Source organism: Pleurodeles waltl, chromosome 11 (genome assembly GCF_031143425.1).
Source record: "Pleurodeles waltl isolate 20211129_DDA chromosome 11, aPleWal1.hap1.20221129, whole genome shotgun sequence".
In the NCBI taxonomy this organism is placed as follows: Eukaryota; Metazoa; Chordata; class Amphibia; order Caudata; family Salamandridae; genus Pleurodeles; species Pleurodeles waltl.
In genome coordinates, this window is record NC_090450.1 from 137,821,222 (window position 1) to 137,846,550 (window position 25,329).

Consider the following 25,329-nt stretch of genomic DNA (forward strand, 5'->3'; position numbering starts at 1 on the left):
TCGTTTTTCACAGTGGGGGCTGCAGAGAGTGTAGCAGCACCCCAGCAACATAAAAAAAAACCTTAGGGGCAAATTTATACTCTGTTTGCGCTGGATTTGCATCATTTCTTTTAACGCAAATCCGGCGCAAACTTAACTCCATATTTATATTTTGATGCTAGACACGACTAGTGTAAAAATATTGGAGTTAACTTCATTTTTTTACTGTGAAAACCTATCTTGCGTCAATGAGATGCAAGGTAGGTGTTCCCGGGCAAAAAAGGACTCTAAGGCCTTAGCGCCTTATTTATCCTCCCGTGCAAAAATCACACACGGGAGGAGGTGGGCCTTAAATAATGGCGCTAAGCCTGTTTAGCACCATTATTTAACACCTCGGTCATGGCAGGCGCTAGGGGACCTGTGGGCTCATTTCCATGGTCGGAGCCCATGGAAGCAATCCACATGTGCCATTCCCTGCCCCCAGGGACACCCTCAGCCATCCCTACCCACACCTGGAGGACACCTAAGAATGGGGAGGCCCATCCCAGGTAAGTCCAGGTAAGTTTAACACTTTTTTTTTTTTAAGTGCCATAGTGGGGCCTAACTTGCCCCCCCTACATGGCATTGTGTCCAGTGGCCATGCCCAGGGGACATAAGTCCCCTGGGCATGGCCATTGGGCAGGGTTGCATGACTCCTGGCTTTACTAAGACAGGAGTCATGTCTATGGGGGTTGTGCATCAAAAAAATGACGCTAGTCAGGTTAGAGTCATTTTTTTTATTCTAACCTGACTAGCGCCATTCTTTGACGCACAACCTCCTGTTTCCCCTACACCTCCCCCCTACTCCTCCCCCACAGGTTAGCGCAATTTATTTTTACGCTAACCGGGCCTTACCGCCGGCAAGCATAATTTCCTAAATATGACGCCCGGCTGGCGTCCAGGAATGGTGCTAGCCGGCAGTAAACATTTTGACGCAAACCTGCGCTAACGCAGGTTTGCGTCAAAAAGTATAAATCAGGGCTTAAGTCTCCTGGGTCTTTAAACGCATGGCCCCAGGACAGCTGATCTTATTTTTTTAAAGCACTTCACACTTGTGCTTTGTGATATTCAGCTGAAGTACTGGGCCCTTTACGTTGTTTTTATGGTCACATTTTGAGGCCTGAAAAAGGTTAAAAGAAAGACATTTTTTATAAAGCATTATTAATCTTTTTTATGTCAATCACTTTTAATAAGCATTGTAATATATGAATGTATGAAATATGCATTTAATTATAATTATTCATGAATTTTTAACAAAGTCAATAGGTTTGCGCAGTGGTGGGGGCTGTGTGCAGTGGGGGGGGTTGGGTGCCAGCAAGGGTTTGGGTGCAAGCCTTGGCAGACTACACACACCCAAAGACTGTGTGGTGGGTGGGTAGGGCATGTATGAGGGGTTGTGGGCTGGGCCTGGACACAGTTTAAGCCCTGGCACATCCTCACATTATTTACGACTGAAGGCCATTTGCAGCAGAAGAACAGGCATAAGTGGAGGTTTGTGCATAGGGCCTGGCCTGAGGCTAACCCCATGCCGCACAGGGGGATCAACATCTTAGTTTTTGTAAAAAAAACAAAAAAACATAGAAATTCACTAAACAAAACAGAGATTAAAGGGACTTGTTCGAATTTGAGTCTCTACTTGGCAGGGGCATGCACCCTCTCCAAGTAGGAACCACGATCTTGTCAGGGTAAGTCAGATACACATCCTAAATTAGCCTGTAACCCTGGTAAATTGGCACAGAGCAGGCAGGCTTAACTTAAGAGACAATGTGTAAAGTAAGTGTGCAACTCATAAGAATCTAAAACAATGAAAATAGATCTTAATTAAGTGAGCAAGACAAGGCCAAAAAAACAAGAATCCAATAAGTAGAAATTGAGATATGAATTTTTAAAGAATATCTGCAAATATAGTGTATGAAACAGAAGTGCCAATGGGGCCATTTGACGTGCCTCACCGGGTTATATCTGGAAGTTCAGGCCAACCGTGACTGAGCTCGGCTTGGATACAGAAGCCATGCAAAGCCCGCTGTAAACAGTACCTTGGTTCGGGGATCCATCGAGGAGTGATGTAAGGTATGGTGTGACGAGCAGCAATATTGATGCCTCATTATAGAGGCTGGCACTATAGGTGATGAGTCGGTTTGGAGCCACGCAATCGGAGATGCGTCATCAGCGAACCCCTGAGAGGTAGGTGATGCATCATCATCAAGCTGCACGGCTGCCAATGCAAGGTCCTTGAAGCAATGTGTCAGCATCAAAGGAAGATGTGGCAGTTCTGACTAACACAGTCCCGGCGATGAGTGGATTTTAGGTAGAGACAGCCAGGAAACCCACTTTCAAGGGCCCAGGGCTGGATTGGCATCACTTGGCAGGGCAGGTTTCACAGTTGGCAGAGTTCAGAGGATGTAGTTGGGTGGTAGTGATGCAATCAGTTTTTTGATGTCCCTGAAACTACAGAACAGGAGGCATGCCAGCAAGTCCTTGGAGTCACTTTAGTTCTCGAGATGATGGGGGCCCAGTCCTTCTCACTCAGGCTAGTAAGGCAGTAGGCAGCAGGTCAACTCAGGCATAAAAGCAGTCCTCCCAGGTCAGTAGCCCAGCAGAGTAGCAATTTTTGTAGCAGCACAGCAGTCCTTCTTCCGGCAGAGTGTCCACAGGTCCAGAAGTGTACTGATTTTGTAGGATCAGAAATCCTGTTCTTATATCCAGTGGTGCCTATAAGTGGGGGTGACTTCAAAGAGGGCTTTGAAGTGCACACAGGTTCTCCTTTTCCTGCCCTGTCTCCAGACACACTACAGGGGTGTTTGCAGCTCTGTGTGTGGTGACAGGCACAGCAGTACTCAGGTGTAACTATCAGCTTCTCCATCCCATCCTGCCTAGCATGGCCCATCAACCTGGTGATGGCACATCAGGATGGGAATGGCCCATCAGTCACACCTCTGTTCCCTTTGTGTGTGACTGGCTAGAGGGATGCACAAAGCCCAGTTGTCACCCAACGCAGGTGTGTATTAGAGGCAGACAACAGACAGACAGGGTTTAAGAGCAGAAAAATGTCAACATCCTAAAAGTGACAGTTTTAAAGTTATATTCATAACTCGAACTTTACCATTAAATAGGATTTATTATTACAGGTCCATAGGTACCAAACATGACAGTACTACTCCTTATCCATCAACAATGACACTCAATAAATGTATTAAGGAATCCCTAATGTTATCTTATATGAGGGGTAGGCCTCACAGTAGTGAACATGAATTTGGGAGGTTTTCACTACTAGGACATGTAAAACTAAATTGTACATGTCCTGCCTTTTACTCACATCACACCGTGCCTTATGGGCTACCAAGGGCCTTCTTTAGGTGTGTCTTGTGTGTAATAAAAGAGAAGTTTAAGGCTTGGCAAGGGGCTTTACGAGCCAAGCCGACATGGCAGTGAAACTGCACCTACAGGATCTGCAGTGGCAGGCCTGAGACATGTTTGAAGGGTTAGTTAGGTGGGTGTCCCAATCAGTGCTGCAGGCCCAATAGTAGCATTTAATGTACAGGTCTTGAGCACATATAGTATACTTTAATAGGGACTTATAAGTAAATTAACTATGGCAATTGTGTATACATCAATATTACAATATTTTAGGGGAGTGAGCACAAGCACTTTAGCATTGGTTAGCAATAGTAAAGTGCCGAAAGCCCTAGGGCCAACAGAAACAGATCAGCAAAAGAGAGGCAAGGCAGATGAAATGTTTGTGGGAAGACCATCCTATGGCTGTCAGGTTTAATAGTACGTTATAGGTGAGAATGTCAGTTAAAACATCAAGTTTTAAAGTAACAAAACCATTGAAATTCAGTAACTGTAACTCATGCTCTAAAGTACCTATACTTTTTTGAAAATTCTATAAATGTATTTTGTGTATTCATATTTTTCAGGCTTCTGGCTGAATATTAACTGTTAAGAGTGTGCAAAATGTTGTAGCTACACAGCTCGCATCTTCGTGTAATTATTTTTCAGTTACAAGATCTACTCAAAGTGTCAGGCAGTTGTAATGAAACCGCTAGACCTTAGTGGGGGACCCAGTTCCCTGACCCAAAAGCCCAAACTAGAGGTGTGTTGGTGCCTGCTTGTCATTCCCAGCAACCCATTCTGATTGCCAACCAGCCATGATCCCAGTTCCACCCATCATTCATTGCATCCCAGCACTGCCATGGTTTAACTCTCCTACATGCACAGTGATTACAAGATACTGCAGGTTGTCTAGCCAAAATATATCCTACACTAAGTAGTAGATATGTGTAGGCATAGCAAATTAGACCAACTTCATGTGATACTCATATGCAAAATGTGACTAGCAAGTTAAGCATGCTTAGCGAACTATACACACACCTACTTATTGTCCTAGGGAACCTGGCTACCTCTTTTGTAAACTGTCTGAATGTATAACAGTGTGCCTTGCTGAACTAAAGCTTTCTTGAAATTTTTATATGGCAGTTTCCCTCAAAAGTTAAATACACGTTTGGAAAAACAAGGCTTCAATTATTGGTTCCTTTGGGCACTGATGTCAACATTATTTTATTGGGAAATGTTCTGATAAGACAAGTTGCAAATGCTCAACATATATGTATTCGTTTTGTAAATTGTTGCAGTCCATGAAGTATCACCTGACATTCCTAAATATAAATACATGTCTGGTGGCTTGACACTGATCCTTAGAAGTGTGCAGAGGAAATATTGAAGTCAGAATATTGAGGGCACTAGGAGGCAAATTTATGATCTTTTTGCACCGAATGTGCGTCAAAAATGTTGACGCACATTCGGCGCTAACCTTGCACCATATTTAAACTTTGACGCCCGCGGACGTCAAAATTCCTCCGTGTGCGTCATTTTGGATGCGGGAAACTGCCTTGCGTTAATGATATGCAAGGTAGGCGTTCCCGCCAAAAAAATGACTTTAAGGCCTGTGCGCCTTATTTATACTCCTGCGTCATTTTGACGCATAGGAGGGGGCGGGCCTTAAAAAATAGCGCACAGCCTGATGTGTGTTGTTTTTTAACGCCTGTGTGAGGGTAGGCGTTAAGGGACCTGTGGGCACACTTCCATGGTCTATGACCATGGAAGGAGTCCAGAGGTGCCCTTCCCTGCCCCCAGGGACACCCCCTGCCACCCTCGCCCACCCCTGGAGGACACCCATGGATGGGGGGACCCATCCCAGGTAAGTACAGGTAAGTTGAGGTAAGTATATATATTTTTTTTAAGTGGCATGGGGGGCCTAATTTGGGCCCCCCTACATGCCACTGTGCCCAATGACCATGCCCAGGGGACAGAAGTCCCCTTGGCATGGCCATTGGGCAAGGGGGCATGACTCCTGTCTTTGCTAAGACAGGAGTCATTTCAATGGGGGTTGTGCATCAAAAAATGGCGCAAATCCGGTTTGAGCCATGATTTTTGCCTCAAACCTGACTTGCACCATTTTTTGACGCAGAACCCCTATTTTGCCCTACGCCGGTGCTGCCTGGTTTGAGTCATTTTTTTTTACTCTGACCAGTCCGCAGCGCCGGCGAACGTCATTCCTTAAATAAGGCACCCGCATGGTGCGTAGGGATGGCGTTAGCCGGCGGTAACGGTTTTGACACAAACCAGCGCCGGCGCTGGTTTGCATCAAAAAGTATAAATATGGGCCTTAATATCAACGACAACATTTTGAAAAGAATATTGACCAATAAGTAAGCCTAGATTTTCTATGCCTAACTCCACATATATATACCTACACAGTACATGTATCTTCAAGGTACTTAGATGTTGTGTTAGGGATCGTAAATATATACTTTCCTATGATATTTTGCCCCTCAATATTCCATCCTCGATACTCATGTTTGTCGATATTCTTAATGTCAAAATTCAGTAGCACAGTCATCCTAAGAGTTTAGTTATTATATTTGCCACAGAGGTGAGTGAGATGAAGTTATGGTTTTCTAAAACAAAAGTACACAGTTCACGGTGTTCAAACTGAAAATGTGTGGTACAACTAGACCGCAAACATACATGAGTGACAGTTGACAGTTTCAATTTTGTATGGAAAGGCAGAGATAGTTCCGACTTGAGTGATAGTTACAGCTGCCTATTGCTGTTTCCTCCTGACAGCCTACAAACCCTCCAAAATGTATCAAGTGGAAAATCCGAGACAAGGGCAAAATATGTAAAATTCAAATAGCAATTCCTCATGTTGAATTTCAGTTTGAAATGAAAATAATCATAAAAGAAAGGACTTACCATCCCTCATCCCTGGGAATTGGTAGTTACCAGTTTCTTTTTCTTTCTTGCTCTCTCTCTCAATCTCTCTCTCTCTCTCTCTCTCGCTCTCTCGCTCTCTCTGTCTCTCTGTCTATCTGGAATTTTGAGGAGGAAATATTGTGGCCACACAGTAACATGACCAGAATATCGAGGACCAAAATATTGAGAAGGTAAGTGGACAGAGGGGTGTATACATTTACTCTTCTTAACTCCACATTTAAGTATCTTGAAGATACATGCATTGTCAAGGTATGTATATGTGGAGTTAGGTGTAAGAAATGTAAACACACTTACCCATCAATATATTTGGTCCTCAATATGCCCGCCACAATATTGGTTGGCATTAATATTCCAAAACCACACACACACACAGACATAGGCACTAGCACACATACAAACACACACCTACAATTAGACACACTACAAGAGTTAATAAAAGTTTATCTTTTTATCTATAGTACAATTTTACAAAAATAGCCTTATTAACATTATAACAACGTAGATTTACATATAATACAACTAAAATAATTAGACTGTTTGGTTAAACCAGAAACTTACATAGACAATAGGCACAATAGTTCATTCATAGCTTAAGTTGCATTTGAGAAATGTTTTGCATTGTACATACATTCCATTATAAACAAAAATAGAAAGGATGACATTTAATTATATAAATATTCAAAAGAAAATGTTCACATTAAAGAGTAAGTCCAATAGGAGAATGAATAATGGGTTGGTGCTTCATTTTTATAGGCAACACTAATTAGACAAATACAGTTTATGAATTTAATAAAGGCACTTTCTTGGATGTTCTTTATATGATGGTTTTATTCTAACAACAATATCATTTCTAATCAAATCCAGTATCAGATTTTCTAATAGGAATGCACCTTTTGGGGTAAAGACTCATGGTACCACGTGCTTGCCGCCACTCACTCCAAAAACAATATGAGGGATGGTGTCTTATTGACACCTCTGCTAGTCCGCAGCTAGCAGGCGACCGCATGGAAATGTGAGAGGACTGAGCCTGATCCATGGGGCTGAGAGTTACCTAGTGCCAGGGAATAATGTGGCATTTAAGAGTTAAATGTGGGCCTGATCACACCCAACTAAAATGGTCTGCTAATTTTGTACCCTAGAAAGAACTGGTCATTATCGTCACACTCGGGAAGAGACCTTTTGCTCACCACAGTCCTTGCAAGAGGGCCACAGTTACTGCCTTTAAGAACAATGTGGCAGCCCTGCTGGTGGTGTTATGAGAAGATGCTTGGCACTGCCCTCAAACCATACCTGAACCCAGAGAGCACTCTGTTGTTCCATCTCTTTGCATTCAGGGGAAAAATACCAGGGAATTTTGGGCTTAGCGAACTGGTGGTGGCTAAAATCTCCCATCCAAATAAAAATATGAAAGCCGGAACATAGCTATTCAATGTTCTAGCTCCAAACTTCAGTAACACTATTTATATAGCGCTCAATATTCTCTTTTGGTGACACAGATTGATGTTGTTGAAACTGTTTTAGCTAATTGTGTTAGCTAATATTGACTTTTTAAAAAATATATTGGGCCCCTCCATGTGGCTGAACCTGCGTAACTCCCCAACCCACAACATTCCCCCTGATACTACATGAATCTTCTCCTCCATTCAGTGCAAGGATTTCTTTTTCACTGAGTACTCTGTCCCAAATGTTGAAACCTGTCATCTTCCCAGAGAAAGATAGTGTTTCATCGAACCCGCCTCCGACACAGCAACCGTTCTTTTCTTGGCCAAGCTGCATGATGCCTTTATCTGGTATAACATGGCCAGGTGCTACCTCTAATGACTGGACCTTGAGAGTTCCATTCACCCATATAGATGCTGCTCCATCTTGCGAGCTCCAAGTATTGCAAAAATGGCCCCACTGTGTAGAAGACACATTCTCTGCAACCACTTTGTTTTCATCGGTTCCTACAATAAAAACTGCTGACTGGTGGCTGAAATAAAATTGAATTTCATAAGGATTTCTCTTGGTTCCATAAGAGAAAACAATTGTTTTGTCCAGAGTATCAGTCGCTTTTACCCAAATGCAAGTGGTAAATTCATGCAGGGTAGTTTGAGTTGCTGGGTGAACACTTGCGTAAATTCTTGGCGACCGTGAGGGAAATAACAGTGCCATTTCACACCCTAAAAAGGTAACAGAAAAGAGATTATAGATTTAATAAAATCAGTTTACTGTATACTAGGTACATTATTATCCTGCATAGTCAGAATTGTGCATGTACTGATTCAGTTAACAGCAGAAGATGTCTACTTTATGATAGCACGGAATATAATGTATTAAACATATTTATCAAAATTAGAAATTAACACATACTGTAATGTTACTTCATTAGTCGATATGATCATAAGTCACATTTCAAAAGTTCAATGATAAATTTGAATTACAGTTTCAGGCAATTCAAATTAGACATGAAAACATCTTTACAGGATGTGTGTGTTTGCATGCATTTTCGTATTAAACCGAGACCAATTACTTTCCCCTGTTTTTTTTTTTAAATCTTAACGCTGTGAATATTGTCTGTGTTTGGAACTATTGTCAAAAGTAAATAAAACTTCAGATTCAAAATTCTCTCTACGTTTACTCGTATACCAACCTACCTAATCTATTGTCCCTGCAATGTTATTTTTACTCTACTACTATTGCAACAAATACAAAGCACTACCTTCTCTCACTGGACTCAGTTCATGGTTCCCATGGCCTCTTTCCTCTAACTCATGACTGCAGGATGATTGACAACTGTGAGTGTAAATGTTTGTGCCTTGTGGCTAAATTCAACTTTCACCAATTATATGAGAAGACAACTAAAAACAGATAGTGACTCACCCTACCACACATACAGTGTATTTGATTGTGACTATGTTTAACAAATGAACGTACAAAACCTGACAGTTACTCCCTCATAGACCTGTCAGTTTGAGGGTGGTCTTCCCTCAAACTTTTTGCTTGCTTGCCTCCATCTTGTCTCAATATTTTCTGGATATTTGCTCTGTTGGTCTTAAGACTGTGCACTTTACCACTGGAAACCACTGCTAAAGTGCCTGTGCTCACTCCCCTGAATGTGGTTTGATTGGCATACACCTGATTGGCATACTTACTTTACATGTAAGTCCCTTGTAGAGTGGTATACCATATATCCAGGCCTGTAAATTAAATGCTACCAGTAGGCCTGCATCCCTTATTGTGCCACCCACCTAAGTAGCACTTTAAAACATGCCCCAGGCCTGTCATTGTAGCCTGGAGGCAGGGACCCATTGCCATGTTGACTTGGCATTTAATATCCTTTGCTAAGACTTAAACTCCCCTTTTATTCCATATAAGTCACCCCTAAGGTAGGTCCTAAATAGCCCATAGGGAAGGGTGCTGTGCAATTAACAGGTAGGACATGTACTTGTTAGTTTATCATGTCCTAGTAGTGAAAAACTACCAGATTTGGTTTATCACTACTGAGAGGCTTACCCCTCCCATAAGGTAAGAATGGGGATTCCTTATTAAAATTAATAAATTGTAATTCCTAAAGCAGAGGTGGTAGATATGCCATGTCTGGTACCTATGAACTTGTAATTATAAACCCTCTTTAATGGTAAAGCTGGATTTATTATCACAAGTTTGAAAATGCCACCTTTAAAAAGTTAGCTTTTTCCTGACCTTAGCCCTCTATGCCTGTAACCTGCCTTAGGTCACATGACTGGGTATAACTGACAATTGGGACATTGTGAATTCACCCCAGACAGTCACAGAATGGGGGGGATTTGCAGAGCTTGACTGGGCCATTAACTGACTTGTTTGGGGGTGGCAGAGCTAAACCCAGCCCCACTAGCAACTGACTAGGCTGGGCTCTGCCACCACACAATAGGCTTAACAGCCCTCCATTGTCAGTGCAGCCAGATAGGAGCCAGGGCAGGGGAGGCAGGAAACTCCTGGAACTTCAGAGAACCCTTCAGAAAACTTTTCCCAACTTCTAGGAGAAGGGCACCAGGGTATAAAAAGAAGGCTGTCCAACCTGCTCCTCATTCCACTGCTGGACCTCTGGAAGTACTCTCAGAGGACTGCCTGTTGTTGTGACCTGCTGTTCACTCTGCCAGACTGCTGCCTGCTGTACCTGGAAGGACTGCTTTGCTGCCTGGAGCCTACTTGGAACCTTCAGAGACCAGCCCTGCTGCAGAGCCCCTGCATCACCACCTATACCCTGGACTCCAGAAGTGACTCCAAGGGCTAGTTCAGCTGATCTCCTGTTTTGAGCCACAGAGCAGGGACAGAACAGGCTCCCACCATCTTAAACCTGCACCTGGACCCAGCCTGAGTGAGCCTTGCACCCCAAGAGGTCTCCACCCACTCTTGGACCATTGGCTGTGGCTCTAAAGGTGCCCAGGTTACCGTTTTCTAAAACTGAGGACCTGCTATTTGGAACCTTAAACTTTAACAAATCCTAACTCTAGTTCTACCAATTTAATTTTCGATGGTTTTGGTGTCAAATAGTTTATTATAATGTTCTCTATTTTCTAAATTGGTCTGGGATTTTTATTGAGTTGTATTTTCACTGTGTTATTTGTGTACTGCATAAATACTTGCCTGTAAGTTTAGTCTGGCTGCTTTTTGTGCCTAGCTACCCAGGGTTAGCACCGGGTTACTTTAGTGACAATTTGTGGTTCACCCTGCAAGAGATTGTGGCCGTTGCTTGACCAGGGTTCACACCCCAGTCAACCAACAACCCTATTTCTCACACTCATCATGGGTCCAGTTCACAGTAAACTTAGACTTTTGTTCTAAACTTATCCCAAAAGTCTAAGTTTATGACTTTGGGAATTCACAAAGGGCATTTACAATTACTTTTTTTATGTCCTCACTCGGGGGCAGAGATCCGCCCTGATCGTGGACCTAAAGATAGTACTCATAAATGCCCTTTGTGGATTCCTAAAGTATTAAACTTAGATTTTTAATCTAAGTTTGGAACAAAAGTCTAAGTTTACCTTTGTGACTCTGGCCTCATGTTCTAGGCCCTCAGGATAAACATGAAAATTGACTTGACTGTGGCCTTACAGGCACATTTACAGTAGACAGAGAAGAACTTATTGAGGTGTACAATGAGTATCAAAGGAAATAACATAGTTATGTGCTGCTTTATGCAAGAGTAGCCTTTCTTCCGGAAGGATATCCCAAACAAAATGTGGACTGCAGTATCCTGTTGTAACTTCTCTGCTATGTACTCTCAATATCACAGCCTATCTGCTGTGCGTTCATTGCAGTTCTGGAGAAACTCACATGCCTAACTTCAACCTTCTTTTTTACCTCTACTTAAGTCAGATAATGTCCTACATTTTACTTATAACTTCTTGAAATCTTGGTGGACACCAAAGTCATGTTGTTCCTTTAAGTTAACCAAGTCATCAATTTGTTAGTTATTGGCATATTTTGTAAATCCTCAAAATGTCACTGTAACCAGTGCTGTCATACTCACTCTGTTAGACTATTCCATCAGCTTCAATTTATCAATTTTTCTCTTCACCTGCTCCAGTGGAATCATACCACACCAGCAAGGCTACTCCTCTCTCTTTGAATGTTGGGCCCCATTGCACCGCCTTTACAAGCAAGAGGGATCCAAGTCAAGGCAATTTGCATCACACCCCAGGCAATCAATGCGTGGCTCTCACTTTCAGTCTCTTTCAGTTTCTCTTTATTCCCCAACACTCATTTCACTGTGATGCTCTTTACAATGTCACTGGTTAAAGACTGAACAGCGGTGTCTTGAATGGATTTCTGGTACAGGATCTATTATATCTGTCATTCAATTTGCTTGATCTGCATTACCTCACCTTAATGTGAATGGAACTGCCCATGTAAGCTCTGACTTCCACTAAATCAGACAAGTCATCCCTGGGTACACGTTTTGGCGTCTTTGCACAACAATCATGTTTACATACTCCAGGTCGAATCAATATGGACCAAGAAAAGACAGTGCAACGTCATACACAAGACTAGAACCTGTGGGATATATATTCAATCTATGTAAAGCTCTACTCAACCTTACTGTTCTTCAAATGCAAGCTGGCATACCTGCAGCACCTAGTCACAGCCAAAGATTCAGAGCATGGATGAAGACCTCATGCATCAAACCACTCTTGTCACTCCATGAATCTTAACAACTTCACATGCACACATGGTAAGTCCACATATTGCCCAGACTGTCCATTGCTCCAATTCTGAATACCACTATCATTACAAGGATCCCAGAGTTTTATAAATGAGACATCCTCTCATAGAATGACATAGCAACACTCCCTCAATAGACTTCTGTCAACAACTATGGCATAAATGAATATAAGTGAAAATGGTTAAGCCTTTTTTAAGGTACGGGGGATATGAACAAGATGGGGAAGGTTGTCCACAGGCAAGATGAGTTTGTAAAAATTGCCTGTCACAACAATTCTGAGGGAGGTGACTTCCACGGGCAAAATTGTATTGCCAGTGGACACCCTTCCTCATCTCCCATAGAAAGTCCTGTATTTCTTACATAGAAATGGGGTGAAAAGATTTTGATGAAGTGTTACTTGGTATTATTTCATATTGAGTGGGAATCCAAAGCGAGGTGGGGTGTGTAGCAGAATACCTTTTATAAGGGGGTGATGACTTGTTCTTATGCAACATCAAAGTCGATTACTGGAGGTTAAATATATATATATATATATATATATATATATATATATATATATATATATATATATATATATATATATATATATAATGCCATAAAGGAGATGGGGAAGTAGGCAGAGTGACAACATATGCATTCAATGTTGTGGTTGAGTTGCCTCTGAGTTCCCAACTATTTATTTGAGGGAAGGAAGGGCATAGTTAAGGTATACACAATATAAAACTAGGCATCTATTAATAAACATTGCCGAAGCCAAAAAGGCAGGCTTTTTGTTAGGCTGGCCGGTGTTTGGTAATTTATACCTATAACAGATGAACAGTATTTTCGTTGCATCTTAAAGATATCCTATGTGTGTGCAAATCTTACCATCTTAAAAAAAAACTGAAAATGCTGGCAGCAAAGTAAATCAAATGAATGGGGAAGTGCAATATGTGAATAATAAAGTGTTGTATGAGAAGCTCGGATATTCAAACAGCAGTACTTTCTAAACAAGACTCATAATTCTGTAATTAATTTGTTAATGTGTTAACAAAGTGAAAGCATCTAAGAACGCTCACTGGTTCTAAATAACAAGCTACATGTCACGAGAAATCAAAATGTAACAAAAGGAATATATCACCAATAGCAAGTGAGACCACTCACGGGGCAATGGAACCATCCTCAAAATGTCATAGCCTTCATTAACAGCCCATGTAAGCAATTACTAATCATGCAAAACACATTGGCGTAACAAAGGACCCCGCAGCCCCCGCGGTGCGGGGGGGGTGGGTGAGGGGAGAGCTCCAGGGAGCCCCCTCAGCACAGTATACTGTGCACGTGCGGCACAGTATGTTGAGCGAATCCCTGTTTAAATATAAATTATATGGTCCGGGGGTAAGGGTCCCCGTACAGGTACTTTGCAGGGGGTTGGGGTGGGGTGGAGGGGCTGACGTTTTGTTTCGCCACTGGCAAAACACATGAAAGTCAGTGACTGAAGAGCATTGACTCACCCCCCCACTCTATTTCTCTATATCTGTACTTTCATATTGTACTTTCTGAAGAACGGATGACTGCTGGAGTTCCAAGCAAATCAAATTAAATATAGCTAGAACTAAAAAGTCATTATCCAACCTGAAGTCCGAGTGACAACTCATGATTTTCTCTCTTTATCTAAGGGCCCTCTTGTGACAAACATCGAAAACATCCTTATGTTGAGCCAAACACAGTTAGTTATGTTTTTTGGAAATACATTCAAAGAGAGGATGGGAGAGGGTGTGATCTAAGGGTCAGAGCAGATGACTTTGAAACTGGGAACCAGGTTTTAATCTCGGCATCTGCTCAATTTACTGTGATTCTTGGCAAATCACGTAATCTCCCCGTGCCTACACAAAATGAATGCTTCCTTGTCTAATGTAACTGGAGTTCCTGGAAAGCGCTCCAATACCTGCAAGTCGAGTTTGTGCTATATAAAACTGCAAAAAAGTGGACAAAGTTTTGTTTGCACCTCTTGAAGCATGCATTATTGGAGCTATTTTAACCAGTAAAAAGGGCCAGAATTCTAAAGACACTGACTTTATTATAAAAATTCTGAATTGGTAAATATAACTGTGTTGCAATTTTGTTACACTACTTTTTAACTTCACGTGAAGCATGTTGCGAAAAGGGCCAAGTCTGCATGTCTCATAATGATAACTGCCTTCTTTCTCAGTGAGCTGAGCTAGGTAGTGTAGAGCGCATGCGCGAGCCAAATCTAAGGCCGATGGCCCCATCGCCTGTTTCCCCTGTGTACCGAACTGTCCGGTATTCTTGACCACATGACCATCTTAATGCGACTGTTTGATTCTCTGGGGCCTTCGCGCATGGCAGACTCAAACCAATTTTGTTGTTTCAACCGTGAGATCTGTTGTACTTTGAATTATGCCAATTGAGCAGAGACTGGGAAGCCTCCATGGGAGGCCAGGAAGCTGTCAAAGCACAGGAGAGGTTTTGCCAGGATAAACAATACAGAGCGACCAAAATATGACCCGCGTCCATTGTTTTTGCCATTTACAGTTAAAATGAAGAGTTGTTTCAGATGCCACTAGGGGGCGGTGCTCTGGTAGTAATTAGGGGGCCTAATTTCCTGTTTAAATAAGCCTTAGCAAGTGTGTTCTTTCCAAACCCATTACATTACCTCCTCCCTCTACCCCCTGCATCCTTGCGGCACGTAATTCCAGAATCCCTGTTTAAATATAAATCATATGGCGCGCACGGCACTGTTTTACTTTCTCCATTTGGAGACGGTACTTTGAAATGGCATGCGCGGTCATGGTATGGATTTTAAAGCAGCGAGTCCTCGGAGTTTATTATCAAGGGGTTAGCAAAATTAAAGACAGCTTTGAGTAGGACCAACAGCAGCGTGATTGGGAAATCCCTCGCGAGCTTTTCCGGCTGCTTTCCAAGATGTGTGTGAAATCAAAAACAGTCGCTACGAGCTCTCCTTGACAGCCGTTTAAATCCAGAGGGACCTATCTCTGCTTTCAGACTATGGGCTCATGCTTTATTCAATCAGCAAGTTATTTAGTTTCTTTCATTTGAGGTGAAAAATAAAGTGAAACTCTTTCATTACTATACAATATAAGAAGAGACCTAAAATTAGGGGCAACTGAACAATAGACGCAGCTCGTCAATTTACCAACTGACCGGTCCCTTAAAAAGTCTGGAAGGTCTGGGAAGAGTCAGTCACAGGTCAGATACTCACTGACCTGTTGAGGATTCTGAAAAGAACATCTAGTCTTTTGGGGGGGGGCACTTGTCTACTGCAAAACAGGGAGATGTCCTGATGGACTAGTTCCTCTTTGTTGCCATGACATTTTCCTCCAGGAAAGAAAAGATAGATTTACCCTATGTACAAAATGAGTGACACTGGTCTTCTCCTAAGGAATAAAGGTTGCCCAAACTAGTGGTGAGTAAAACATGTTTCAAAAACGCAAAATTCACAAATTTCACCCTAAGAACAATCTGTAGTCGATTAAGGAATTCACCCCTTTTTCATGAATATGCTCTGATGGGCCGAACATCAAGAATTTCAGTGTTTGTACAATTGTGAATACACTATTGCCGCACAAACTCATGAACCACCACTAAACATCACGAAAATGTTCCATTTGTTTACAAATGAGAAAACCTGCAAAACATGTGTAGGGCACAGTTTATATTTCCTAGCTCTTCAAATCAAAAATAACATTTTACCTGGGGATTCCAAAGCTGGTTCACTTGTGGGCCACGTTATTGAGATTTAACAGCCATTAGTCCAAGGGAACTGCAAATAACTCCAATGGGTCGATTATGTGCCCAGGAAAACAAATGCAAGTATCTCACTCCTAGTGTTTTTATTGATGACCGCTTTAATCTTCAAAGTTCGAATAAGGTTGCCTTTACATAATGCAGGGAGAGTTGGCTACCACTCAGTGCACATTAGTGTCCAAATAGTTTTCTTCACTTGCTATGCATGATTTAATGACTGGTGTTTGTCTTGTTCAGGCATGATCATTAAAAAACATACATGCTGCTGCTGTTGCTGTGTGATCAATACGTACTTTCTCATGGACATTAATTTGTGGCTCCTGAAAGAAGTGGAAGTAATATAAAATATAAAGCTTTTTCTATTTTCAATTGTTTGTATGGTATGCCCTTCCTTTAGTTCCTCAGCAGCAAACAGGAGGTTATTGACAGCCTTAGGTGGTCCAGGGGTCAACCTATGATATTATCATATATGTTACCCTAAAATATGATAGGATAGTCTATGGAATGATGATCTATGATAAACTATGATATTAGCGTTACATCAGTGCCGCCACTACTTGGGTGAATTGACATCTCCAATCTGCTTATGTGTGACAGAGCGAATAAGAACATGCTGCTCTAGCCTGATCTGGCCGGGTGCTCAGCAGACTCTTCTGCATAATCCAAAACTAATCTCTAGAGGATTGGGCATACCTGAGTTTATAAACAGCTTGGGCCATATGTACGAACACTTTTTCCCATAGACACAGAATGGGTAAAAACCTTTGCTACATCTGGCCCCATATTCCCATGCCATGGCAAACACATGCCGGCTAAATTCTCCCTGAAAGAGTATATAGCCTATGCGCTGACTCGAAGTGATCAAAATCTACACTCTACAAATGGCCGTTGCACGAGCAGGTCGTATAGTCCTCATGCTGTTTGGACTGCATGATGTTTTACTATAACCAGATGAGTTGCTTTCATACTGTTTCGCCATTGCAAGAGTGTATGATCTCGTTGCTGCCTTAATGTGACTATGAAGTTCAACGCACTGCCCAGGAAAGGTTTAATTTGTGTAAATGCTGCTTTACCATGACCAGGATGTATGATATGCATGTTGCTCTGCTCTGACCAAGATATATTGTCTATATTCTGCTATGCCATGATCAGTATGTGAGGTTATAAATACTGCTGTGCTGTCATGAGAATGCATGTGGTATATCCTTACTAAGCATATTCAGGTAAAACATTTATATTGTACAGTAGTTGCAAAAAATCTAGACTTCCTACTTCCGGATTGGCTTTGGGGTGTTGTGATTCTGTTATGATGGACTGATGGGATAAATGCCCATATTTACAATATATAATTGATCCAAACATCCGCACATTTATCCTACCCTTGTATATGGGCCCATGACCATACACCCATTTCCTTTGTGCTAATACGCTTCCTCTCTCATTGTCAGACATCTGTCTGAGCCACTCTCCAACTCAGATATCATTATTCCATCACCACAAGAGCGCAAAGAAATCTCGTTCATGTACTGTTCATGTTTGACAACCATAATCTGTCTTTCACGTCTGGAGTTAAGCAAAGAAAAGTTCCTTGTCACCTCCCACACAATTTCCACCAGAAGACCAACTCTGCAGTACGTGACGTCAGGACATTCACAGGGATGGATTGCTTCTTGCATGGGGTCCGCAAAACACTTTAACATTTTCATTGGAACGACACAGTGTGCGCCTTAACATTTCACACAAGTAAGTCTGACAGGCTGATATTTTACTGGTGTTCAGGGTCAGAGAGAGTTAGACAACAAATGGTTGAGAAACAAGGGTACAAGCTTACCTGCTGGTAGAATGCGCCGCGCCATCTGCGCATAGGCAATCAGCATTTTAGTTCTTGTGTGCTGGAGTTCCAGCAGCAGAGATTTGACAGTGTGGTCTGTGATCATCTGGCTCTTAATGTCCCTAAGTAAGTCTGTCTGCTGGTCTCCTGCAGAATTGCACTTGCACTCAGACGCGAGGTCGTCCAGCCTGCTGGACATGTTAGCATTGGCCAACAGGATCTCTTCCAGCATCTTGCCCAGTTTTGATCTGTGAGCAAGGTCAGACCACTTGCTCTGCTCGCTGTGTGTTGACAACGTCTTATCCATGTGGCTTGTGATCTGAGACATGCTGCGCTCGATGGTGTTGGTGCAAGTGTTGGCAAACGTGGATACGAATTGTAGCATTTCCGCTCGCACGCTCTGCAGCTCGACTCGAATGATCTCGTCGATGGACTGGAGCAGCATATTTTCCTTCATCTGTGAGTTCTCCAGCATGGTGAAGACCTTGTCCCACCTCGTCCGCTCTTTCTGGCATTCTATTAAGGGGACTAAAAGGGTCTAGGCGTTATTGCTGGGAGCATTCAAACAACACAGATGTAAAAAGAGACATACCAAACAAATACCTGACATGTGTGAGTTTGATTTCCTGCTTGCACATACATCCATCGATCCATCCATCAACCAATCCATCCATCCAGTCATACAGCATCACAAATTCAGGTTGAGCAAGTGCTCAGTTCTCAGTTAGACGATCTAGTTGTCAGACCTATCTATCTATCTATCTATCTATCTATCTATCTATCTATCTAACTATCTATCTATCTATCTATCTATCTATCTATCTATCTATCTATCTATCTATCTATCTATCTATCTATCTATCTATCTATCTATCTATCTATCTATCTATCTACACACGTACTATACGTATAGATTCATAAAATGTGTACTTACAAATAGAGTTCCATAGACATAAATACTCGCATTTATAAACATATACATAAGCATATACAAAATAATAAATGTAATTACTTTTATAATCATAAATCAGGTCAGTTGTTAAAGAAAACATAAACTAATCAAGGTCTGTGAAGAAAAGAACTGTGCGAATATTTTATTAATCGTCGATTGCCCGGCTTGGTATTTTTACCCTGTACAAACCTGAAAAACTTAAATATATACCCGTTACAGCTACTTCCAATACTTCTCAGTTTGCCAAAATATTGTAGTTTCATAAACCTATTATTTTTATACAATAAACAAAACTTAACTTGCCTTCTTCATCAAACAGTACGTTGTCTATCGCATTGGTATAGGAAACCTGAATCTCTCCATTTTCGTCGTATCCCTGTGCAGAGCAAAGGCAGCTGAGCGCGCACAGTAAAAGCGCCAAGAAGGTCATTGCTTCCAGAGGCTGGGGTTTCCTAAAGGTGCCTTTGCCCGACGGCGCGCGCTCGGGGTCTCTGACGTGCGCGGGAGCTGAGCAGTGAAGAAAGTGAGAAGCAGATGTTAAAGCCCCTTAATAAATACTGCGAGACCCCGAATCCTGCTCGAGCAGGGGGGCTGCCTATCCGCGGCTGTGCCAGGAAATAGGAGCTCCTGTGGTTGTTCCGAGGGGGTCCTGTGGGCGGAGCCAGGGGAATTGCTCAACAAACTTTTCATGTTGGGGGTGTGCGTTGATTGCTTGCGAGAGGCAAGAGTTGGGAAAACTGCATTCCCGCCTTTGCCCCCTGGGAGACCTCAAGAAGAAACATAGCTAACTGTGGGTTTGTGGGCACAAAACCAAATGATTGCTTCCCCTTTCAGTAAGCGAACGCTTTCTGAACCCAAGCCAGAAGCCTTTCCATTCTTGAGAAAATGTACTGTGCCCTTTTCCCATAAGATGGTCCAATACTCTATCTTACCCAAGCAGAACATCAAAAGCTGTTGCTTTTCAGGTCATTTTTCAGGAAGGCTTTTCTACGCCATCCTCCATTGCCTTTTTTTGTGGGAAAACTTAGTGCCGAGAGCCCATTTCATTTTTTATAAAGCATGTTGCATTTTATGTTTGTCAAATCTCTAAATGAGGTGGGCAGACCAAGAGGTTGGCAGACAGGGTACTCCATCATAATACAATAGATTATCTACCAAATTATTAAACCTGGCCCTTAGCATCATGTTCTTTCCTCCAGAATACTCTCTTCTCTTTTTCATACCCGATTTTTCAGATCTTACCAATCCTTTAGTCTTCTTTTCCCCTTGACCCCTTTGAACCTGATCGTTGTTATACACGTTATAATATGTGTTACACAAGCAATCAGCATGACCAAAACCTTACTTATTTCCTCTCTCATTCTGGTCACTGAAGCAGCCTTCGGGTTACAAATCCGCTATGAAAGAAATGTTTAGACAACTCCAGGTACCAAAAGGAAAATGGCACCCACAGAAGCCTGGATATTCTCATTTGCAAACCTTACTGCTTCTTTTTCCTCTCTAAGAGATAATATAAACCATAGAATGGAAAAACACTTTTTTTTCACTCTGTCAAGTTTCAAAGCTTTCAGTGCCAGGACGAAAGGAGGAACGCTGAATCGAGACAACAAAGGCTATGAGAAATTAAAAGAGGTGAACACATAGGAACTAAAGAGCTTCTCTGCCAATGATTTCTAAGGCAAAAAATATGAATATCCTCAATGTCTGCCTCACGACTGACTCTTCCTCAACCCTAGAAGCATTGCAGGGGAAAATCTTTTTGTTATGTAGTTTTCCTGGTGCTTAAGGAGAACATCAACAGTGAGACTAAACTTTCAGTAACAAGTCAATTACCATACACTGCACTGGTGGCAGATGATTTTTTCTAGATCTGGGGAATTTTTCTGAGGTGGCGAACAGTTTTGCAGTGAGATCCGCACAAACTGCTTTATGCAAAGAGAGATGTTGTTATGTACCAGCTGTGTGGTGTAAATGTCAATTCAAGACTGTTGTAAAATTGCCCAGCACAAGTACAAAATTGTTTGACCGCAGTGCAAAATTGCTCAGCACTAGTGCAACTTAGATGATTTCAAAGCTCAATATTATTAGCTAGTTATAACTGGCGGACACCAGCACTTGTTTTTGGGAAGCTAGAGCTATTTTTTAACAAACTAAAATTGCACAATCTGTAGTCACTCGCTGCACCTTCTTGAAGTGGGATATCTGCCACTCTTTCCAACGCAGGCCATATACCGCTTGCACAATGAAAGACAGACTGACTGCTTCAAACATTTGACCTGCTTTTCACTAATTTGCTCCCTTGGGGGCAGTACATTATCTGTAATAGGGCACACTGACCACATGTCCACCTGGCACACCTATTTAGAGTTGTACCATGGGACAGACCAGAGAAGTGCTTCGAACATACAATATATCCCCAGTATATTTTATATGAGTTTTACTTATACGTATCTACTATCAGAACGTCATGCCTCCATGATGAGAATTGTGCACTAGACCATCTTGTTCAAATCTTGCTCATGTTTAAGGTAGTCTAAAGTTGCTTATCTGTGCTGACTTGCTCTCAGGACAGTGAGACGTTAAGGGAGTGATTATAAGTGACCTGTTAGAATATAATCCCTGTGCAAACATCTGCTTGCACAGGCATCATAATTAAAAGTGGTACGATGTTTATTGCACCCAATATTTGCTAGGTGCAACAAAGAATGCATCCTTTGTTAAATTTCAGCAGGTCAAATCTACCAGAAATTGAAAAGAAGAAAAGGTTGAATATCTATCGGGATATGCAGATTTTGTGTGGTATGCACCAACATCTGCACGTTTTTCCCCAAAAAGTCATAATAGGCAAAAATGATCACATTCAGTAAATTACAATCACGTGTCAGAAATGTATTAGGTTCAGTAATTATTGGCCTCTTATTAATGAGGTCCATAGTGTGTGGTCTTAATCTATAAGAAAACAAAGGCAGATTTGGTCATTAAGATGTGATATGTACAATAAATCCTATTACTGCACACAACCAAGGTATGAGTATTTCAATGAATATCACATCCTTTGGATACATTTAGACTGGACAATCCAGTCAATAATTATTGGGGGGAAATGCTCAGTAAGTACTGGGACATGGGAATTTTGGTGCATAAGCACCTCAATATGTATGTTGTTCCCTTTTATAAGGGAAAAACTTGTAATTTGGGTGGTAATTACCATACCCAATACATTCTGATCCAGTGGTGTTGGATTTTATCAGGTGCAATATGTATCTCACTAATTCCCAGGCAATTCACATTGAGGGCCTAAGTGTCCTTTTAAAGAAATAGCAAAATTAGAATAGGTGCTATTGTTGGTTGTCTCTGCAGAAAGGGTTATGGGTGATACAGCAAGGGATATGGGCATCCCACCATCCCAGTGCAGTCAGGTTAAGGCACTTTAACAGGGCACCACAAAGGATTTTCACTGCACTTGCTGTGCTGTTCTGAATGTCAATTTTCAATGCTGTAATATCAGTCAACTGTCAAGAGCACTGCATTCACACAAAGGATTAATGGTGAACACGACATTGGAATGTTGACAATTTCACTGAAGCCGATGACATGGCTCATGGCCACTAATGGCTGGTACTGTCCTTCTGTTTCATCAGTTCTATGTGTTTGGTGTTCTCTCCTTTTAATTGAAAACATTCTTCCATTAGTGGATGGAAAGAACTAATACCGACATAGCCTTTCTGACAAGGGTTATGTCGATTGATAATGGCCCTTTCCCTGGTTATAGGCCCTCACATGTGTCCCTGGGCTACAACTCTGGTTCGGGGCCTTTAAAAACAGGTATATCCCTCAGCACTGGGCTATATCAGCCTCATTACGCACATTTGGGCAGGCATTAACAAGTGTTAATTGCCCTTCTCCTTATTGAGTGCTGTTAAACCTTTCACTTATGTTCATCATTGCTGGGCCAGCAATTGCCAGCATTTTACCTTGTCTTGTGAATGTGTTAGCCAATGATAACCACCCCCCGGATATTGTATAATGTCTGATTAAATAAATGTGTGCATTTCATTTCAATAAATGATGAAAGTGCACATTACTCACATTTCTGAGCTTAGACAGCTCGGTAGCTATTCGTGGGTGGAGTACTTCAGATGTGGCTACACCATCACGGATATGTAAATTTAGCTAATCAGCGTTGCTGCGTAGTGGTGTGAGTTCAAGAAATGTTTGTAAGTTGAGCACTATTAATAATCATAAAATATTTGTGGCTATGATAATGTAAGCGCTTAGGTTACCTTTCTGTCCAGTGTACTGTAATTTTATGCCTGCAGACTGCTGAGATTGTCACCTAAATGTTGAGAATGGGAGTGTGCATGGGTAAAGGTGGTTATAGTAAAAAAGAAAAGAGCTGGGTGAAAAAGGTTTAAAAAAAATATGATGTGATCCTTATTTGTGACTATAACTAAATTTACCTTTGGAAATGGCTTTGTGTTATACTGCTTGCTGATTTTTGTAGGCCTACTGGTTCGACTCTTGAGGCGTTCATCTGCAGTTTCTAGTTAATGGTCCTACTGTTCTTAGACCAAGAGGCCTTCAATCTTTTGTCAATAAGTTATCATTGTGGGGGGTGTAAAAATGGAATTACTGGTTGAGGTAGTGAGACTCTACTCAATCAGAACCCACACTTCATGTCAGAGTGAAACACAAGCAAACTCAAAATTAACCTGTGCTCAACCCTCTGGTAGCTTGGAATAAAAACAGTCAGGCTTCTCTTAGAGGCAATGTGTAAAGTATTTAGGCAGCACAAAACAGTCATAAGGTGAAAACACAAAAAAAGAAAAATCCCACACCAACCTAGACAAAATAGAGTAGAATGTAATAAATTATTTAGGACCAAAACGCCAAAAAGTCCAATTAATAAAACAAGGCATATGAAGTTTTAAAGAGTTAGGTAAAAATAGTGCCAAAAGGTGCAAAGTGTCAACTGAGGGTTTCCGGTCCGCTGGACATGAACAAAGGCACAAGCTCAGGCCAACAGAAATGGAGTGCAGGCTGGGCATAGGACCAATATTAGGTAAATGAGCCTTGTACCTTATGTGTTTGGTGTGTGGTCTTCATGGTGTTGCTTTGCGAGGCTGGGTGTCATCTAGCGTTGGTTCCAGTAAAGCTGTGAGGCTATGTGAGGCTTTGTGTCACTCTGTGTCGGTTCTGTTGAGCTGTGCCATAAGGCTTTGTAGGGTTTTGCATCACTCTGTGTCAATTCCAATGAAGCTAGCAGCAGTCCAGAAAGGCTTTGCATCACTCCGTATCAATTACAATGAGGCTGGCAGTTGTCTGGTCGGGATTTGTGGAGCTTCACGTCACTTCTTATCACTTTGCATCAGATTTGGTGGAACCTTCAGTTAGGCCAGGATGAGCTCTCTTTGATTCTAGCTAAGGGCCAGTGGCATGGGGAGGCACCACTTGGGGATCAGGAACTCACTCCAGCAAAGGCCAGCAGGGCTCAGGCAAGTCCAGTTGCATAGCAAGGCAGATGTAGAACACTAGGTCAAAGGGGCAGTTGCAGGGAGGCCTCTGGAGCATGTTATGTGCCTGTAGATCTGAAAGGAGGTCAGTCAGATGACCTTTGGAGTCACTCAGCCTGGGAAAAGGGGAGCAGGTCCAGTCTTCCTTCTCAGCAAGCAGGGCAGGCCTCAAGCAGTAGGGAATCAGGGGACTCTCCTTCTGTAGTATCCACAGGTCCAGGTGTATACTGAAGAGTTGGGTCTGAGGTCTCACTATTAATACTTGGTGCCTGCTTTGAATGAGAAGTTTCTAGAGGGTTCCACCCCTGGAGGTTTTTGAAATTTCCTTTCCTCCTGCCCTCGCCCTAGCTTGTCTGGGGACACAAGAGACTGGTGTGAAACCATTTGTGAGAGTGCTGTGGCAGAGCTTTTCTGATGTGCAAGTATGATAGGTGACAGCTACTCCCCTCAAGAAGTCAGAGATGGTCCACCCTTCCAGCACCTATTCCCCCTTTCTCTCACTGTCTGGAAACAATACAGAAAGACCAACTGCCAGCTACACCTAGTCATGTGACCCAGGACACAGGCTACAGCCGCCAAATGATTAGAACAAGAAAATGTCAACCTTCTATAAGTGGCATTTTCAGAATTGTGATTTAAAATTCAACTTTACCCTTAAGGAGAGTTTTGAGCTACAATACTTTAGACACCATACTCAACATTCCTACTTGCTCCCAATAGAAAGTTAACACGTATTAACTGTAATAAGGTAACCCAATGTTATCATATGGAGTTAAGCCTGGCA

At 42.1% G+C, this 25,329-nt stretch overlaps 2 protein-coding genes across 6 annotated transcripts in view; one reads left to right on the forward strand and one right to left on the reverse strand.

Moving 5' to 3' along the window:
* VEPH1 (ventricular zone expressed PH domain containing 1) overlaps positions 1-25,329 on the forward strand; it is a 1,200,547-nt gene that overhangs the window by 87,052 nt on the left and 1,088,166 nt on the right. The gene's annotated exons all lie outside the window — the stretch shown is intronic.
* Positions 6,731-19,569, reverse strand: PTX3 (pentraxin 3). Its single transcript, XM_069213277.1, has 3 exons — positions 19,336-19,569; positions 18,081-18,608; positions 6,731-8,459 (listed from the first exon to the last, which is right to left on the reverse strand). The coding sequence occupies exons 1-3, from the start codon at positions 19,460-19,462 to the stop codon at positions 7,846-7,848; spliced, it is 1,269 nt and encodes a 422-aa protein (XP_069069378.1). The 5' UTR covers positions 19,463-19,569; the 3' UTR covers positions 6,731-7,845.

What these genes read in the sequence shown, in the direction of transcription:
- PTX3 (XM_069213277.1), bottom strand. Translation starts at nt 19,462, where the DNA reads ATGACCTTCTTGGCGCTTTTACTGTGCGCGCTCAGCTGCCTTTGCTCT. An exon ending in CGTACTGTTTGATGAAGAAG is followed by an intron (nt 18,609 to 19,335) that starts GCAAGTTAAGTT and finishes AGACCCTTTTAG; the next exon opens with TCCCCTTAATAGAATGCCAG. An exon ending in GCGGCGCATTCTACCAGCAG is followed by an intron (nt 8,460 to 18,080) that starts GTAAGCTTGTAC and finishes TTACCTTTTTAG; the next exon opens with GGTGTGAAATGGCACTGTTA.